The sequence below is a fragment of the Megalobrama amblycephala genome, linkage group LG13, assembly GCF_018812025.1.
Source record: "Megalobrama amblycephala isolate DHTTF-2021 linkage group LG13, ASM1881202v1, whole genome shotgun sequence".
NCBI classification, from domain to species: Eukaryota; Metazoa; Chordata; class Actinopteri; order Cypriniformes; family Xenocyprididae; genus Megalobrama; species Megalobrama amblycephala.
Window position 1 is genome coordinate 23,140,497 of NC_063056.1, and position 21,172 is coordinate 23,161,668.

Here is a 21,172-nt window from a genome sequence, read left to right on the forward strand (position 1 = left end):
CGGTGCCAAGAGATGTGTCACACTAGCTAGCATCAAACTGCTAATGTATTAATGTGTTAATTATCCAAATTAATGAGAGCAGATCCGCCACAACACCGTCAGGCACAGCTTTGGATGGAACTTGAAATAGACTGAGATTGAACTCAAGACTAAACTGATTGAGTTGGCATTGGTTGCTGGGGTGTTAGCATAATCGCTTTGCTTAAAGGTGCCAGTGCTGGCATGAGCCACAGAGTCTGGTTTGGACAAAGACCATCATATATATTCAGCTCATTAGAGAGAACCTCTAGCCAATGTAATCTTTCTTATCAGTTACTAGGTGAGAATCTGTGCATCACTTCAGAGTGAATTTTGAAATTAAAAATGAGAGTGACAGGCGAGATGTCAGTAAGCTAATATGTCGTGCTCTGCACGCTCTCATCCTTTATCTTCCCTCACTTTTGTTCTTTTTTTTCTTCTCTTGTAAGTGTCACTTGACACAGTAGAGTTTGAATCAAACTTCAATAGAAGATCAAAGCACCTGGGGGGTTTGCCTTCGAACTTGTAAACCTTCTCGCTCCAATCATCAAGGTCAGGGGATTGAACTTGTCCAAGTACCGTCGTGGGGAGTGTACCTGGGGAAAATACATAATGAGGTTAAAGAAAAGCTACCTCCATCCAGGCTGCGTGATACCTGGGGCGATGTGCGCGCGTGTGGGTGGGTGGAGGAGACATATCTTTAAAGAGATAAGCAAAAAGCGGAGAATCTCATTGGCACATATGGACCCACTTAAACAGCACAGTGGGGGGGATGCAATGCTATTAGCATGCAACATTGCCATTTCTCCAAAAGGCAAAACGAAATGCTGTAATCCTGTTAGTCATGAAATCAACATCCTTTAAAATGGCTTGTGTGTATGTGCCTCTTAAACCTGGGATTTAAGTAAATTGTTAGCATCATGCCATGTTTGAGCTACATGACAAATTCTTATTAGAAGGCTAATGCATTTCCATCAGAGAAAACAGAAAAATGCTAAAAATATATCAAGTAAAACTACTTTTACCTTGGAGTACCGTCTAAACATAATGCTAAAAGAATATAGTCACACTTACAAAAAGTACCATGGTATTACCATGGTATTTTGTACTTGACTATGGTACTACTATGGTATTTTAAACTTGTACCATAAAATACAGTACCATGGTATATTTTGAAGTACCGTGAAGTACATATTAAATATCATGCTAAATTAATAAGGTAACACTAAATGTACCGAGATACTACCATGGTATTTTTGGACATGTAGCATGGTAGTATTAGCAAGGAACATACCCTGTATGTTGTACACTATGAACTCGCTGTGTCCAGGAGCATGGGGATGGTCATTTTTATCTCCGATTATGACAGTAAGTGTACTAGTGGAGCTCATTGGTGGAGAGCCACTGTCAATCATCAGGATGGGGAGAAGATACCGCTTCTGCTGTTCCCGGTCAAAGCTGCGGAGAGCGGTTATCATGGCACTGCCATTCCGCAGATCAGTCAAGTTGAAATTAGTAACATCAGAGGTCAACATCAACAGACGAATGGAAAAAGGCCCTCCGTTGGATGAAGTGTCTCTGTCAATAGCATGCAACAGAACAGACGTGTCATTCATGTGAACGACTTGTGGCGCAATAGTGTTCTCCCACACAATCGGCCGATATGGAGCCTCAAACTCCGGTCCATTGTCATTTACATCCTGTATGGTCACTAACACAATGGCAGAGCCAGTCAGAGCAGGGCTGCCCATGTCTGTGGCCAGGATCATAAGTCTATGTTGGGACACCTTTTCCCTGTCTAGAGAGTCAGCTACTACAACCCAACCGCTCTTATCCACCAGGAATTGTTGAAAGGGGTCAGATTCTGGGGCGATGCTGTATGTAAACCTCCCATTTTGACCAGAGTCCAGATCCACGGCTGTCACCTGTGCCACAATGGTGCCCACTGGGACATCTTCGAACATGGATCCTGCCTCGTAGAACTGTGGAAAGAAGACTGGAGCGTGGTCATTGGAGTCTTCAACCTGAATGATGCAGTAGGCCAGGCTAAAGAAGTCAGCATCCTCCACTTTGACTGTCAGGTTAAACGTGCGCTCATGTGGCTTCTCAAAGTCAATCTTCTTCTTCAGTCTCACTATGCCACGGCGGTTTACCTTGTCTGTCTCAATGAAGAATTTACGGTCTTCATCTCCGCCAATGATGCTGAACGTCATGACTGAATTTTCACCTTCATCCCCATCGGTGGCAGCCACTACCACTACCTCGCTGTTGATGTCTAAGTTTTCTGGCATAGAGGCCATGTAGACCCTCTGGGTGAAAACTGGAGGATGGTCATTGACATCGGAAACTATGATGGTGGCTGTTCCTGTTCCTGAAAGTCCTCCTCCATCACGAGCTTCCACCACAACGAGATATCGATCCACCACTTCCCTGTCCAAAGAGCGCAGAACAGTATAGATGGTGCCAGTGGCTGGGTTGATGGAGAAGAGGTTAAGATTGATCTCATTGCGCACATTCTGCACAATTCTATAGGTAAGGATAGCGTTCTTGCCAGCTTTTGGATCATCTAGGTCAGTGGCCCGCATCTCCATGATGGAAGTGTCTGCTGGGGAGTTCTCAGGCACGTGCCCCAAAAAGCAGTTGTCCGTTGCACACAGGAAAACAGGTGCATTGTCATTGATATCCTGCACGTCAACTAGAACATCAGCAAACCCGGTAAGACCTGCCCCATTCTCATCAGTGGCAAGTACAAGGAATTGCCAGGCCGAGCGAACCTCACGATCTAAACGGCGTTGGGCGAAGATCCTACCGTTCATCTCATCTATGGTGAATTCACTACCAGCTCCCTGCCCGTGTAGAGAATACCGCACTGCACGCTGGTCTGCCTCTTGATCTGGATCTGTGGCTGAGACCTGCGAGAAGAGCAGATGGGAAAAACAGGCATGCATATTAGCATTCAACACACTTGTCACAGAACATATGAGGCAATTAAAAGTTAATAGTCACAGAAAAGGAATGCCGATAGTTCTCTCCGCCTCTTTTCCGGTATGTTTATGCAAAGCTTTTGAAGTCTATTTTTTACACTGACAGCACAATAGACAGCAATATTGAGACACGCTAGCAAGAGAATGACAACTGTGGCAGGGTGTGGCTAAATATTAATTTCAAATAGGCCTCCTTTTTTCTTCCAAAGCTTTAAACTACATGAGGACATCAATATCACTTTAAGGAAACCCGTAATGAAACTGGAACCAATTTGTAGCAAGACATTCACACATTTTTTTCAAATTTCAAATTATTTTGGATATTCCTCTCTACAACATTGCCATTTCCTTGCAACTACATGTGTCTTTGAGTGTTTTAACCCCTCACCTCTAGTACAAGGACAGGAAGCTCTGTAAGTTCCTCCATGACGCTGGCATGGTAATCAGTCTGAGTGAAAAGGGGTGCTTCATCATTCTGGTTGATGACATTAATGACAACCATTGTCTGGTTTTCCCATTTTCCATCCGACGCGACCAGTCGTAACTCGTAGCGCTGCACCTGCTCATAGTCTAGCCGCTGGGCAATGAAGATTGTGCCAACCTCTGGCTCCACATCGAACGTGCCCATGGTGTTCCCGGAGGTAATCTGGTACCGCAGTTTGGCATTGGCACCTGTTTGGGGGGTTTGGGAAGCGTTAGCATTCTAGGAAGTGTTAAGCTTGGCTGAGCTGGATAAAAAGAGAATGTCAGCATTAATCTGTGCTCATTTGATGAGGATTACATAAAGGACAAGAAAGCTCCAATGCACACAGGCATGATATGATTGTGCTTAAATACTGAAATCAACATACATACATACATACAAAATGTCACAGTCAAACTGTTTTGTACATAACATACAGACAATAATTTTACTAAATACATCATTAAACAAATCTCATTAGATAAGAAGATAATAATAATACAAGAAATTCCCTTTGGTTTACCAAGCGGCACAAAAATGACACTCTTCATCTTTAACAATGTAGATGAGTGGTTAAAAATGTATCAAATTGATTGGTTTAAACAATCTCCACAGTCTAGATTTAATTTCAAGACTGCTGTTGTCATGTGCTCTATGAAATCCAAATAATAATACTTATTATTAATAATAATACAAAAATGACACCATTCCTTTAAGGATGTAGATATGCATCTTATTTCAAACAACCACCACAGTCTCATCTTTCCTACTTTCTGCTGCTCCCCAGCTTGACCCCAACTGGCTTTATCCACCCATGGTACACTCTAGTTTCGCGACAGCTCTGTTTACCAGTCCGGATCAGATTCTATGAGACAAACACCATCTGGGCGTGATGTGTGAGGATTTCATTAGAACATGTCCTACTCATCCTGGCTACGGCCATCACGGATGTGAAGTGTGATGTGCTGTGACGCTTGCTGAGGGGAGCTCAAGTGATTTAGCCAAAAGCAAGCTTCCTTAATGACCAGGCAGGCCATATGGCGCTCCTCACAGCGCCCGCACAGGCCAACCAGGTTAAACCTAACTACTGTGATCTATAAGATGGTCACTGGTGATGAAAGACAGCTGAAAGTCTAGGAGACCTTGTGTTCATTCAGCTGTTGAAGAAAGTTGTGCGTGTTTTACATATTCCATCTTTGAAATCAGTCTGGAGTTTAATGAACAGCTCAAAGAGGGCACTGCTAATCAGCTTTAGGAAACACTTAACAGGACCATAAAATTCTTCCTCTCCTGCAAATCAGCTCCTAATTATTCCTATTCCCCATTTTCATCCCCTGCGTAATAAGAAATATTGCATTTTAATGGCGATCTCATTCATTGTGCCTTCTAAAGCAGGAAGGGGACAGAGGGACATCAACCTTCGATTTGCATTCCCCTTCATGACAGTCGTGAGATATTAGCTTACGCTCTGCTCCAGACCATCCATCCAGCCGTGACAGGTCACGTCACCCTTCTCACCTCCACGGTGGCATGGGCGTCTCATCATTAATGAGCTATCAGACACCTGCACGTCTCCATCCCGCTGCCCCCGTCTTCTTCACATCCAGCCTGCTTGTTGACACGGCTCCACGCCACACGTAATTTGTCATGCATATGTAACAGGTGAAGCGGCGTCGCCGTGAGAGACATCGTGCTCCCGACTGTTTGTTTATGTTGACAGATGAGCCGAAGTCGCCATGCCCTGATGGAAATCAGAGCGAGATCAGGTGGAGGAATCGTGTCACAGAGATGTGTGGAGGTGACAGCCTGGAATATTCTACAGGCAGAGGATGAGAAATGAGGGGGTGGGCAGACAGGCAGGCTGCCACGCTACATTGGACGGATAGGTGATTTGTCCAAGCCTGTCATGCTTAGATTAACAGGAGCGACTCTATGGCTGTCGGAGGAAAAAAGCGATGGACCGTATTTTCCAACAAGTGTAACAAAATCAACAGTAGAAGTTGCTCAGTAAACCGGAATATGCAAATTTAACTGACCACTGAGAGGTCGCTAGACTAATTCATAGCTGCTCATGCATTCACATGCTTTCAGCTGCTAAGGTGATGTTTCCAGGCTGAGATTGTCTGAAGGATATGCAGCTCTCTAAAGACATAAATAAAACATTTATTAAACAGCCTAGTTTCATTTCAGAGGTCAAACAATGCATAGCATTAAGGTAAAGTACACTGTCAGCAATGCTCGTCGTACACATGCTAATTTTGGCATCTTACATTACAGGGACAAGAAAAAAAATACAGACTGTCTTCTGTAAAATGGTGTAATGGCGATATAGTTACATCATTGCAAAATCTGTGTGCTGCTGAAATAAACATGAACTCCCTGCGGTTTCAGCTTGCCCTTAAGGGGTTCAGCATACTTTGGTAACAATACCAAAGTATGCTGCTGTGCAGAGCGGTTAGGACAACAAAACTGAATGTTGTCCTTTCTTTGCCTCTCTGTGTTATCTTAAAGGTTGAAAAAATTGGACATTTTGTCAGTGTTTACTCATTTTTATGTTGTTGTGACCCAGGGTTATTATAGTTAACCAAAACTAAAACTATTAAAACAACATTTTTGTTACTTGAAATTAAATAAAATAAAACATACATATAGATAAAACAACATTCTATTTCAGCTAGCTGCCAAGGAAACATTTTCATTTATGATTTAAACTTTAAAAAAAAAAAAAAAAAAAAAAAAACTATATAGAGCTTTAAAAAACAAAAACTAATAAATAAAAATGTCAAAAAAAACACAACACAATTACAAAAAATTCAACTAAAATGAAAATAATAATAAAAACTATAATAGTATCTCAATGATACTAAAATAACACTGTTGTGAACTTGTACAATTTGTATCAAACACTGCATAAGTTTAAATTAAGATCTGAGAATTACAGGGGATAAAAAAAAAATGACTTAAATTTTTTACTTTTCCTCACACAAATACAACAAACAACTTTAGAAGTCATGGAATATAGTTTCTCATTTAATCTTTGGTTAAGCCACCTAGTAAAGCCTCTGGAGAATTTTGTCAAAAATCTACCATTACACACTACTTTTATCATTTCGGTATATTTTTCAAAAGGCAGAACCGCCTATTCCGTTCCATTTAAAATCTCAATGGTTATTTGCCTGGGCTCTCAGATGTCACACAGCTCATGTAAATTTCTACGCAAAATCTTTCACACAAGGGTTTACTTCCATCATTAAAGAAGGCCTGCTACTTATTTAATTCTTTTTCTTGAAGACAACAAAGAAAAACAAATCAAAGAGACAAACATCAAATGGGTTGCTGAAATTGTTACTCCCACATTCACCACAGAGATTTGCTAACAAGCTCAGCACAAAAAGGAGCGAATTTTCCACCTAGATTTATTTCGCTCAATTTCTTTTGCAACCCCTCCTCCTCCATCACTGTCAAAAATATCAGTGGGCTGTCAGAAAGAAATCATTGCACAAACAAACAAAACTAAAACAACAAAAAACACAAACTAATGACAAGTGACAGGACCACCTGAATAAGATATTTGACACACCTACGTACAACAGCAAAATTACCTTCATCTTCATCGTTAGCTGTAACGGTAATGACCACGAAACCCACTTCCTTGTCTTCCTCCACGCTGATCTCATATACAGACTGGGAGAAAGCTGGAGCGTTGTCATTTACATCTGTGACAAAAACCCTCACGTAGGCTGTGTCTGCAGGGTAAAAGAGGTGAGTATTATTTCCACATCACATCAATGCATAAAATATCTCAAGAGAAAAGCAGTTCTTTAATTAATAATAATTAATGTATAAATGTTATAAGATGGGACAACAGAACCAAAACAAAGTCATTGGCATTCATTGTATGATGAAATTTAATTATCATTAAAATTCAAGTGAATGCGAATATGTCTATAAATGTATATATTTACACTACCGTTCAAAAGCTGGGGTTGGTATGGTTTTTTATGCTCACCAAAAATACAGTAATATATTGAGATATTATTACAATTTAAAATAGCTGTTTTAAAATGTAACTTATTCTTGTGATGCAAAGCTGAATTTTCAGCAGCCATTACTCCAGTCTTCAGTGTCACATGATCCTTCAGAAATCATTCTAATATGCTGATCTGCTGCTCAAGACACATTTCTTATTATTATCAATGTTGAAAAAAGTTGTGCTTCTTTTTTTCAGGATTCTTTGATGAATAGAAATTTCAAAAGAACAGCATTTATTTGAAACAGATTTTTTTTGTAGCATTGTAAAAGCATATACTGTCACTTTTGATCAGTTTAATGAATTCTTACTGAATAAAAGAATTCATTTCTTAAAAAAAGAAATCTTACAGACCCCTAACTTTTGAATTATGTCATATAGCTGTTATAAAAATATATTTGCAAGAACACAGACTTCATAGAAAGCGTCAATGAGAAATTATTATTTGTGAAAACTTGTAGTAATGATATATTCTATTAAATGTATTAAACATCCTAATGGCAGTTTAATATTAAAACTGCCTTATTATATTATACATGGCCTAAATTACACACAAATCCCTGGGTTGGCATTAGTTCTTCATTAGGCGCGACTCATTGAAGTCTTAATGAATGGAGTTCATCCTGAAGGCTGGTGGAGGTGGAAACACTCAAGTAACCAACCGAGGGGTTAAGAAGACACGGTTGATGGATCACACCTGTGTTGGGTTGGCCCTGCTGACTGGGCCGGGCTGACTCAGAGCTGTCCTGAGACTGGACCTCGATCAAGTAGGAGCTTTTCTGCTCACGGTCGAAGGTGGCCCGGGTGTGGATGATACCCGTGTAGGAATTAATGCTGAAGAACTGCGAGTCGCCACTTTGATCCTTCAGAATGATGTAGTTAATCTAGGTAGGAAAGAGTGTCAAAGAAGTTTAAAAGAGCACCATGCATCAAATAATTTAAGAATCACATATTAGACAAATATTAAGTCATGTGATCTGGTAGTTCTAGAGTTTTAGAAAGAACCAACAAGGATCATACTCAGAAGTGGGCAGTTGTGGCCTAATAGTTAGAGAGTAGGACTTGTAACCTGAAGCTTGCGGGTTTGAGTCCCGGCAGGAAATGTAGGTGGGAGGAGTGAATGAACAGCAGCGCTTTCTTCCACTCTCATTACCCACAATAGAGTTGCCTTTGAGCAAGGCACCTAACCCCCAATCGCTCCTCGGGTGCCGAAACAAAAATGGCTGCCCACTGCTCCGGGTGTGTGTTTATGTATGTGTGTGTTCACTACTCATTGCTGTATGTGTTCACTTGGATGGGTGAAATGCAGAGCACAAATACAGAGTATGGGACATCATACTTAAGAGTCTCACCATGCCATGGAGACCAGAGTCCAGGTCAGAGGCTGAGACCTGAGCCACTGATGTGCCGATCTCTGCTCCCTCTGGAACCGTCGCCTCATACGTGGATGACATGAAGAAGGGAACGTTGTCGTTCACATCTGAAAGAAAAAAGAATGAGAGCAATCAGTTACAAATGACATTAACACTTCTGAAACAAATCTTCCAATAGATTCATATGGACATATGTTAGAATAGAGGTAAACATTATTTTAATACATTGGCCCCAAAAAGTATTTCAAGTTTATTTATTTATTTATTTATTCGGAACTAAATGTACTTTTCTGAGCCAGACATGTTCCACTATGTCTGACTGCCATAAATATCTACTGTTTTAGCATTTTTGTTTTCTTTATACTTGAAAAATGTATTTGTGCTACCTTTCTTTAAAATAAACTCAACTTGGTTTGATATTTTGTATGTAATGCACTGACATTTTAAAGTGTGACTCAAATGTCACTTTTGGGGTCATTTGTTGGTCTTTGGTTTTTGTTGTTCTTTTTATTATCTTTACTTTATGGCTTAGTTCATAAAACCACGTTTGTTGTGTGGTTAACTGTGTTCAAGATAAGTGAGGTTTTAATGTGTGGATTCACTTAATGTAGGTTTATTGTCTGGATGGATTCTCTGCTCTTAGTGGATTACAGCCCTTCTAAACTAGTTGTTCTGTGGGCTTTTTGTCTCCTTTTCCCTCTATTTCAATCTCCATTTTCCTCTTAATTAATGCTGATGTGGTCTCAAGTGTTGTGCGTCGATGCCAAAGCTCTTCACTGTTCTTATTACACGCGCACACACATACACACACACACCGTCATTCTGTGCCCCCCACCCGCTGCCTGTCATGCATTCATCAGCGCACTGGATTTCCACATACACTCAATGACAGCAGAGAACACTTTTTGTGTACAAATGCACAGCGCAGGCTAAATGAGCTATGAAGAAAGGGAAAAAAAACATTAGCATCAGCGCCTCAAACACAATCAGTGGATCAGATCAGACACTGCTGTGCTTCTGAGAAATCGCGCTGGCATGAAATGCTGATTGCTAAACTACCGCAAATGTGTTTACCTCTCCGAGGGCACACAGGCGGCGTGGAACTGGTTGTCGAGGAGTATTTGTAGCAATCTAGTGAGAGGTGTCAACATGGACTATTATCATTGTGTCAGATTTTTACATTTTTGTTCTCCTTTCTTTTTGTCTTACACTAAGGAAGAAGTAATATGGTTTTACCATGATTATTAGACATGGAACCATGGCAATATATTTATAATATTATAAAAGATTTATATTTCAGATAAATGTGGTGCTTTTGAACTTTCTATTCATCAAAGAATCCTTGAAAAACATACATTGCAGTTTCCTCAAAAATATTAGGCAACTGTTTTCATCAATGATAATAACAAAGACTATAGAATAACACAAGACGTGTCACTCGTATTGTTTTGAATAGGAAAAAGTGTAACGCGCAATATGGCGGAATAAGTCCCGCCTTCTAAATAAGAGCCAATTGCCGACTGCTAAAGTCATCGTGTCACTTCAGCGGCCGTTAGAATCATCGGTTTCTCTAGAAACAGTCAGACGCGCGCCTCAGAAGAGACGCGCATTTAGGTCTGCGCATGCGCATTAGCTTGATCCAGCCTGAAAAATACATTTTTTTGTCATGATTCGAGCGTTTAGAAACTAAATTTATGAGCCGGTTGTTGTTAGATTTCATTGGCGATTTCAAATATAAAATTTAATCGTAAGGTTGGCGAACTGTTTTGGAGAATTTGATGTTTCCCCATTCAAAGACATTGCATGATGCCCAGGATGCCCGAGAGGCATTTCAAAGATGGCCGCCGAGTGAAATGACTTGTCTTAAAGGGACTTTGATAATAATAAATGGTTTTTGAGCACCAAATCAGCATAATAGAATGATTTCTGAAGGATCATGTGACACTGAAAACTGGAGTAATGATGCTGAAAATTCAGCTTTGCCATCATAGGAATAAATTACATTTTAAAATATATTAAAATAGAAAATATTTATTTTAAATTGTAATAATATTTTACAATATTACTATTTCTACTGTATTTTTTGATTAAATATGCAGTCTAGGGGAGCATAAGTGACAAAAACATTTAAATTCTAATTAAAATTAAGTAAAAAAACAAACAACTGACCTCAAAACTGTGGTACTTATATTTATGCTTAAATATAATTGAGTTGTAATTTCCAGAAGGGTATCTCTCACCTGTGATGTTGACATAGACAGTGGTGAAGGAAGCTAGAGGTACAGCCGCCACGTTCTGTACACGCACTCGGAGAGTAAAGAAACGTGTGGTCTCATAGTCCAGATTCTCTGCCACCAAGATAGAAGCAGAACCGTCCCTCCGGTTAGGCTTGATGTAGAAGCGCACAGGCATGTTTGTCTCGGGAACCTGACCTTCCTCCAGGTTGTAAGTCACCCTGGGGTCACCAAGAGGGGACGTTGCCTTGATGGTCTGTTGGGAGGGGAAAATGAGCTCTAGGTTGGTGATATAAAATTAAATATGGCCTGTATTATGAAATATTATGTTATGGAAAGGGCCTTGGAAAATGTGTCTGTTACATCTGAAACCTTTTGATGTGCATTACTGATATGGGTTTGTGTGTGTAATTGGGTAAAAACTGCTTGAATGTGCTATAATACTTTAAACACATATTCATGTAAGATGTGAACACCTATTCATAAAGCTCAAACAGGATAATTAGCATTATTTGTGAGAAGGCATTTGAAATCAGTAGAATCGTCGGTCAAGCGCCTGCTGACTTGCAGCATGTGAATACATTAGACACGGTTCATCTCTAATCCATATTGAACTAATATTGACAGTTATGGAGTAACTTTCTGCAGTTAGCAGTTTCCAGACTTCCTCTGTCTTCCTCTTCCTTTATATCGTATTTGATTGCAAACCAATGATCTCACATAGCCTCTTAAGAAAGAATACAAAACGAAAACAGTGAAGAACATCAGAGTTTGTTTTACAATAAAAAAAAAAGTACTGTTGGAAAAGTACTATATATTGTCACTGTAGATTGTAGTTATTGTATAGTTGAATAAGGAGCATTACTTGGCTGTTAACCTAAAGATATGGATACTTTTTTATTGTTCTCATGGCGTGTGCTGTGCAAATGAATGCAAACAACCCTAGAAGTGAAAGTCAAAGTCATTGTTTATTTAGTGTTCAGACAAAACATGTGCATAGACCTTGGATACAAGATATACAGTCGGTTTTGGCTCAGAAAATCCAATATTACAGCTGGAACTTGTCTGCGAAGGGGACTCAAAGTCATTTAGCTGACTAAAACACATTTAACCCAAAACACCATCAACCAAATGACACTGTAAAGCAAACAAAACATTCCAATGACCATACAGCCAATGGCACAGCAAAGCCAACAGTCAAAACTCAAAAAGAAAGACCTAAACCATTTATGGTCATCCAGAGTAAGGAATACTTGGCATCTAGCGTAGGTTATAAAACTTAGATGACAGAGAAAAAGAGCCAAAAGGTAGAGCAAAATAAAAGTGCATTGAGAGAGAGAAAGATGGAGTAATGATGAGTTATAGAGGGACAACTCTGTGTGTCAGAGAACATGGGTCCAGTCAGCCATTAAATCAACCCTGGCCATGATTTTGAGAGCATCCGCCCACCACAACACAGAAAACAAGTACCTTAAAAGCTCTGTGGCTTTTGCTTCCTGCTTTTAAGTGTCGGCTTTGCCATTCGGTACAAGTCCCCCAACACAAATGACCTATTCAGTGAACTTATTTGCAGTCACTTTGACAGAGCTTCACTAACTTCCTTGACCTATGCTACTCTCACAGTTCCAGTGCATCTCAATATTGATGCAGATCTCACTATGTGTTTTAAAAGGTTTTTGAGAAAATTTCATGAAAATCAGGGTCTATTCTATCCTCCCAACAATATTTATTTACACTGTAAAATGTATTTAAATGAAATACATTAATAAGAATTGGGGTGGAAAATTATCATGAAAACATTTTTTGTATGCCATGTTTTTCAATTTACAGTGGTTTAGTGGAAATTAAGAGAGAAGTACTTATGAATAAAAATGAATGAAAAAAAGCCTTAAAATATACCTAATTTTCTTAATGTCTCACTGACTGTGAAATATTATTTCCTATTCTATTTATTGATTTACACTACAAATGCAATCGTTTAACTGTAAAATGAACATGATAAAATAGTGTGAAATGGAATTCGTACATAAAGAACTTGTGTGACCTGAAACATCAAAGTGGTCATTCACACACTCTTAGCACACCTCAAAACAGCATATTTTACAGCTCACATCAAAAAGCTCTCTGAAGTTACCTAGACTGATTCTCCTGTCCAATGGGACATCTGGAATTCATTTCAAATCTTTAAAGTTCAACTAATTCATCATGTAGTTGACATTCTTATCCAAAGTGACTTACAGTGCAGTTTCTACAGGGACAATCTACCTGGAGTAACCCAAGGTTAAGTGTTTGGATCAAGAGTACAATGGTGATATTTCACAGATCAACCGTTGTGGGATTTGAACCCACAGCCTTTCATTAACCAGCCCACCACCCCATTCTTTTGGTTAACCACTCGTGGGGTTAAACTATTCATACTACTGAAAGTTCCCTTATTGAACTAAATAGAAATTTGGTCAACTTTCAAATCCCAACCTGTCTAATCTTCCCTCCAAGAGTTTATTAGCGGACGTCTCTCAGGCTCGATGAGAACAGCATTCTCATTATCCATACACATGAACAAGGCCCTTTAAATTACATCCTCAAGGTTGCAATTACTGCTTTTGAAAATGTGTTAATTAGCATTCCTTGAGATAATACCACAATGAGCTGACTGATATTTAAATTTTTAATTAGTTAGACAGAGAGACAGATAGATAGATGAAGGAGAAAAGCGAGGGGGGAGGAAGTGAGAGCGAGAAATGAATAGGAGCACTCGACGCACAACAAGGCTACTCAGTGTTGCTAATGAATGCATTATACTGTTTAACAAGCATAATTTGTATTTAGAGTTCTGAGGATGAATTAGCATGAAGGCTCCCAATGCACAGAACAGATTTGAACAGCCAGTTGCTACAGTTATTCTACATCAGGGAGTTCATGCTGTATTCAGAGGGTTGAAGAGAAAGAGAGCTCGACTGTAATTGTGGTAAAGCACTTTGTTTTTCAAGTCATATTACGGGAAACACCTCGGTGTTAGAGTTCGGGTGAGGTGTGGGCGTTAAAGGGAGGGAACTAGAGACACACGAAAGAAAGGATAAAGAAAATGAGGTTATTTGTCCAATTGTCAAGGTGCATTCCATTAACAAAGGCAGTGATTGTATCTGAATACTTGTGCAACCTGTGTTTTGAAACCCCTCGACTGCAATTATAATCATTCCATCCAATTAAAAGAAGTGTGGAGGGGGTGACGAAGTAGTTTGAAAATAGAGTGGTTGAATATGAAAAGATATTGAAACTCAACGGAGAGCAGTAAGGTAGGTGATAAAAAGCTCTAAGGAACAACACTTATCTGGTTTTCTGACTGAAGAGACACTGAAGGTGACCTCCAGGTACATCCTCCATTAGCAGAGCTATGAGAGTGGGCAGGGATGCACAGATCTGCTCTGACACACACTGCCCCAAGGACCATCACCTTCATGTACACACGGTGGCAAGCTTAGTGCTAACACACACACATATATATCCAAACATGCAGAAACCTGACTACAAACTCAAAAGCTGAGACTACAGATAAAAGAAATACAGCTTATCTAATTCATGCCCTTCTGAATTTCCACACTAGTCAAGGCTGATTAGACTAGTTAGTGCTGGTTTGGGACTGGTTTAGCTTGTTGACCAGCCATAAAAATTACATTTACATTTATTGATTTAGACGCTTTTATCCAAAAAACCCAGTTGACGGGACCCATTGACTTCCATAGTATTTTTTTTCCATACTATGAAAGTCAATGGAGCCCGTCAACTGTATGTTTACCCATATTCTTCAAAATATCTTTTGTGTTCAGCAGAAGAGAGAAATTCATGCAGGTTTGGAACAACTTGAGGGTGACTAAATGACAGAATTTTATTTTTGGGTGAACTATCCCTGCAGCAACAATGTAAGAAAAAGGTAGCAGTATAAAGTTTACAACATTGTCTAGAATAGTACAAGCTGGATCATGGAGGAATTTATCAAGTTTTTTTTTTTTAAATTAAGAGTCAGCAGGATGTAGTTAAATGATCACAGAAGAGATGAGTTTTCAGCTGTTTCTTGAATATGGTCAGGGATTCAGCTGACTGTATAGAGTTATGAAGACCCTTCCACCATCAAGGAACAGTGAATGAGAAGGTTCTGGAAAGTGATTTTGTGCCTTCCTGTGATGGAACCATAAAGCACCATTCACTCACCAATAGCAGGGGAAATTTTTGAAGGTTTAGCTAGTCATTCAGCATAGTTGTTAAACTTGTTGAGCAAGGAAATCTTCTTGGTTATATTAGTTCACTTTCAAATTAAAATTTCCTGATAATTTACTCACCCCCATGTCATCCACGATGTTCATGTCTTTATTTCTTCAGTCAAAAAGAAATTAAGGTTTTTGATGAAAACATTCCAAGATTATTCTCCTTATAGTGGACTTCAGTGGCCTCCAAATGGTTGAAGGTCAAAATTACAGTTTCATTGCAGCTTCAAATCGTTCTATGTGATCCCAGACGAGAAATAAGGGTCTTATCTAGAGAAACCATCACTCATTTTCTAAAAAAAAAATAAAACATTGTATACATTTTAACCATAAATGCTCATCGTAAACTAGCTTCTTCTTCTTCGTCTCTATTTGAATTCCAGCAGTGTAGACGCTGCTAAGTGTATTACTGCCCTCCACAGGTTAAAGTTTGAACTAATTGTTATATACTTGCACTAGCATATTGTATATGACAATTTAGTTCAAACTTTGACCTGTGGAGGGCAGTAATAAACTTAGCAGTGTCTACACTACGCTAGTTCAAGATGAGCATTTATGGTTAAAACGTATACAATTTTTATTTATTTTTTTTTAGAAAATGAGTGATAGTTTCCCTAGATAAGACCCATATTTCTCGTCTGGGATCGCTGTAAACTGATTTTGACCTTCAACCGTTTGTGCTCCATTGAAGTCCACTATATGGAGAAAAATCCTGGAATGTTTTCATCAAAAATCTTAATTTCTTTTCGACTGAAGAAAGAAATGAACATCTTGGATGGTAAGTAAATTATCAGGAAATTTTAATTTGAAAGTGAACTAATCCTTTAAAGGTTTGAGAAAATCATTCAAGCTACAAGAGGATCTGTTTACTGTAAGTGTTTTTGTGTTGTTTCTAGTTTGATTTTAGTGCTGTGTAGTTGCTAGGAAGTTTGTTTACTGACTTCACGTGACAAATCGCGTTTGTTGTCGTTTCGCTCCGAGTCAGTAAGGCGTGGCCAAAGCCAGCTTCAGTATTTAAACAGTTGTAATTTAGCATTCATTAGAGAGAATCATTCAAGCTACAAGAGGATCTGCGTACTGTAAGTGTTTTTGTGTTGTTTCTAGTTTGATTTTAGTACAGTGTAGTTGCTAGGAAGTTTGTTCACAGACTTCATGTGGCAAATCGCGTTTGTTCTCGTTCCGCTCCGAGTCAGTAAGGCGTGGCCTGCTGAACGAACTAACGTTGTAACAAGTTGGTATAACTGTGTAGTCTACCGCAGCAGCCCTTGTGTGAAGCCCTCCTCGTGTGAAGACCAAAGAGTGTAAAGACCAGCGATTCTACCTCTTTATACAGTGTGTTCTTGTCTGTCTGTGTTTTGACCTGTTTTAGATATGTGCTTCCAAATTCCCACTATAACTAACACTTGCAAATCGCGTGCTACATGTTGGAGGCAGTGCAACCATAACAACCTGCGTATTTTACCCATGTAATTTAGTACATTATTTTCTATTTCTATTGGGCTCTGGAATTGTCAATCTGCTGTAAACAAAGCAGACTTCATTACAGCTATTGCTACTTATTCAGATCTCCATCTCTTGGCTCTGACTGAGACATGGATCAAACCTGAGGACACTGCCATACCAGCAGCCCTCTCCTCTAATTTCACTACTTAAGAAACCCATTCTGAATCCAGCACTTTTAGAAAAATACAGACCAGTATCCCTTCTTCCTTTCATTGCTAAGACACTTGAGAGAGTTGTATTCAACCAACTGTCTTCTTATCTCACACAGAACAACCTCCTTGACAACCACCAGTCTGGTTTCAAGAGTGGCCACTCAACTGAGACTGCCCTGCTCTCAGTCACTGACACCCTGAGACTGGCACAAGCAACTTCAAAATCATCAGTACTCATCTTGCTGGATCTGTCTGCTGCTTTTGACACCGTTAACCACCAGATCCTCCTGTCAACACTCATGTCGAAGGGCATCTCGGGAACCACACTCCAGTGGTTCGAATCTTACCTCTCAGGTAGGTCCTTCAGGGTATCTTGGAGAGGTGAGGTGTCCAAGTCACATCATCTTGCTACTGGGGAACCTCAGGGCTCCGTGCTTGGACCATCTACATGTCATCACTAGGATCTGTCATTCAGGATCATGGTTTCTCCTATCACTGTTATGCTGATGACACACAACTCTACCTCTCATTCCAACCAGATGATCCCACGATTGCTGGTCGCATTGCAGCCTGCCTGACAGCCATTTCTGCCTGGATGAAGGACCACCACCTTCAACTCAACCTTGCAAAAACGGAACTGCTTGTGGTCGGTGCCAACCCAACACTTCATCATAACCTTTCAATTCAACTTGGGTCGTCAACCATTACTCCTTCCAGGACAGCCAGGAACCTTGGAGAGGTGATGGATGATTGTTTATGCTTCACAGATCATGTTGCGACAACGGCCCGGTCCTGCAGATTTGCCTTGTACAACATCAGGAAGATTAGACCCTTCCTATCAGAGCAGTCCACACAAATCCTTGTCCAAGCTCTTGTTCTATCCAGCAATAGTCTAGCGGACTATTGTAATGCCTTCCAGCATGCACTGTCAAGCCTCTACAACTGATCCAGAACGCTGCAGCAAGACTGGGCTTCAACGAGCCGAAGACAGCGCACGTCACTCCTCTCTTCATCAGTCTGCATTGGCTGCCAGTAGCTGCTCGCATCCAATTCAAGGCTCTGACATTTGCCTACAGAACGACCGCTGGCTCTGCACCGCTATACCTTAACTCACTACTTCAGACTTATGCGCCCTCCAGAACTTGCGTTCTGCAAGTGAACAGCGCCTTGCGGTGCCATCACAAAGGAGCACAAAATCGCTCTCACAGACCTTCTCCGGGTCTGTTCCTGGCTGGTGGAATGACCTGTCACGCTCTATCCGAGCAGCTGAGTCTTTAGCCATTTTCAAAAAAATGCTGAAGACATATCTTTTTCGTCAGCACTTGACCCAGTAATAGCAGCACTTACCTTGATTTCTATTCTTCTTCCACCTATTTGTGTATTAAAAAAAAAAAAAAAAAAAAAAAAAAATCCTTTACTGTCATAACTGTGACTTCACACAGCACTTATATACTGTTGTTCTCATGTTGATTTGATTGATTCTACTATTCTCATTTGTAAGTCGCTTTGGATAAAAGCGTCTGCTAAATGATTAATGTAATGTAAATGTTTAAATATATACAGGGCAAACGAGACTAATTAACAAAACACACCTGGGACCAATGAACTCAAATCAGGGAAACGATAGAAACAAATAAGTGGCGGGAAAACTGAGAAAAAGGAATATGTGACACAGAAAACAAACACTGAACCCTGACACTCAAGCCATTTTTAAGATTTTACACCAGTCAAAATCCAATTACTATGCACAGTTACACTTTATTTTAAGGAGTACGTGTTACAGTGTAATCATACATTTAAGTAGCTTTGTAATAATAATAAACTACATGTACTTACTATAGGGTTATGGTTAGGATTAGGGTTAGTTGCATGTAATTATGCATGATGCATCCAAAACATATTCTAGTAACCAACCATGCTGTTTTTTTGTTTTACACCAACACTAAATACTTATAAAAGATCAAATAAAACACAATGAGAAACTCTGACCCTGAATTGGCAACAGGTACAAACAAAGCATAAAACGAAAGACGGCAGAACAAAAGATAATCTAAGAGCTGTGGTTTCATGTCCTGTATTAAACAAAGCAAAACGGTTTACAAAATCTGAAATAACTGCACAAGAGAATTTAAAGAGACAAAGAGTAGCTGGTGAGATCCAGTGCAAAGGGCTGTTAAAAAAAACATTCATCTGGATGATAAGATGGGTAATGGCACTGCCAGCAAAATGAGTAGAGCCTGAGGTGCCATGAAATTAGCAATAATTAGAAATCATCTCATTACACAGCAAAGGCATTGGAAAGAAAAAGCAGATCAGAGATGCCTTGCGGTGACTGTTATTCGGTGCCCATCAATGCGGTCACATTGGATATTGTGCCCTAGAAAGTGTCAGTTTTACTTACAACAAGCCCCTGCTACATATAATGTAATCTAAATTTATACATGTATAAATATATATACAATTTACATATCTATCTATCTATAGTATCTACCTACCTATCTACCTATATTGTAGTGAGAGTCTATAGTCAGAGTTGCGAACGTTTAGTTCAGAGCCAAGCCTGTTATAAAAGTAATACAGGTTAGAATGTCATTAGTATAAGTGAGGAAAGCTCTATAGGAGATGATTAGAGAAAGAAACATCAGTATTAAAATATGTAACATGCTGCATGTGGAACAGTACATTAGACCGATATTAATTTTCTTTGACAGGGATGCTAACAGAAGCCCTCAGAGGAGAGCGGGCTGTCAAGAGATGAATGCAGTTAAACTGAGCTTCACGCTGCTAGTAAAGTCCCGGCCAATTAGAAACTACTATGCAACATGCCGTTTAAGCTCTTTTTCTGTTCTTCACCATCATGAACACGTACAATCAAAGGATTTAAGTCTGTCAGTCTGTCTATCTATCAACAACATTTCTCTTGACTTGGTCGGCCATCTTGGATTATTTTTTTATGAAGTTTGTCAGAATACATTCTGGGATTGCCTTATCCACAAATGATACATGAATTATTTGGACAGGTTATATTATAAACAGGGTTTTTCCTGGCTCAAAATGAGGCGGAGGTGGTAAAATCCTGATCACGGCAGAAAAAAAACACTTTTGCAAGCACGTATTTTAGGTATCCTAATATTAAGAGAATAATATTTTTGTTTTGAGAATACTATCATATATACAGTGTTTCCCACAGGATTGTGTGGACTGTGGTGGTTGTACCTCTGTCCCTATAGGGCAGGGGTCATCAACTATATTTGTCCAAGGGCCAGAATTTTTCACTGCAGACACTGTAAGGGCCAGATACTCGTAATATAAAATAAAATTCGAATTGTATCCTAATACTGTATGTTATTATTTGATATACTAATTCTAATTCCAAATTTATGTTATTTTTTACATATTACCTGTACTGCAGCAAGCCACCAGGGGGCGATAGCGATATTTTAGGCTTCATATTTGTGAGGCTTTCAAGCTGTCCATCACTGTCACGCAATTGTGCGCAAATCCCAGGCAAGGAAAATTTTGACATTTGTGAAAAAATGAGCACGTGAAACAATAAAAGATGTTCAATGAGAGAACGCGTTTATCGTCATTCTTGACTGAAGGCAGGCTATGGCACAAGCTACTTTTCAGAAGGCTTTTTGTTTCGTTAGATTAAAAATAAAAAACGGTTCTCATTCCCCCTTGAATAAGGCCGGCGACACACTGGCAGCGTGAGCGACTCAGCTGCTTGGCGTGTCCGTTTTTATTTCGGCTCCCATATTTAACAGGTTGGAGTTTGCACACTGAGACACGCGTCTCAGGCGCGCTCGAGCCACGCAGAAAACGCGTGCATGCTAGAAATAGAACCGACGCGTGTTCCAGCAACGGGAGTGTTCTCTGGCTAGAGCGCAGAACAGCGGAGTTTGTGCATGTCTGAGCTTGTGTTTTGTTGCTTTGACATTGTGGAAAATAGAATAATAGACAAAATGTATTAGCATTTTTACCCGTTATTATCAATCTAAATTAATCTCGTTTTTAATTTAACTTAATTTCGTTTTTCTTTGTTTAAATTTCTGTGTCAATTTGTTAGTCAGAAAATTATTAGACTACCTTAAAAGTATTGCTTAATTTAACAGACCTGTGTGTGTGCGTTTTATATCACTAGTGCAGTGTC

At 39.6% G+C, this 21,172-nt stretch overlaps 1 protein-coding gene across 4 annotated transcripts in view; it reads right to left on the reverse strand.

The window, feature by feature from the left end:
- Nucleotides 1–21,172, reverse strand: part of si:dkey-22o22.2 (neural-cadherin) — a 176,812-nt gene that overhangs the window by 18,738 nt on the left and 136,902 nt on the right. For all 4 annotated transcript variants that reach the window (XM_048152638.1, XM_048152637.1, XM_048152636.1 and 1 more), the window contains 7 exons: nucleotides 11,109–11,358; nucleotides 8,848–8,975; nucleotides 8,193–8,379; nucleotides 7,068–7,211; nucleotides 3,391–3,674; nucleotides 1,313–2,930; nucleotides 521–614 (listed from right to left, as the gene is read on the reverse strand). In XM_048152638.1, coding sequence (XP_048008595.1) covers nucleotides 521–614; nucleotides 1,313–2,930; nucleotides 3,391–3,674; nucleotides 7,068–7,211; nucleotides 8,193–8,379; nucleotides 8,848–8,975; nucleotides 11,109–11,358 — 2,705 coding nt within the window. The remainder of the gene's footprint in view (nucleotides 1–520; nucleotides 615–1,312; nucleotides 2,931–3,390; nucleotides 3,675–7,067; nucleotides 7,212–8,192; nucleotides 8,380–8,847; nucleotides 8,976–11,108; nucleotides 11,359–21,172) is intronic.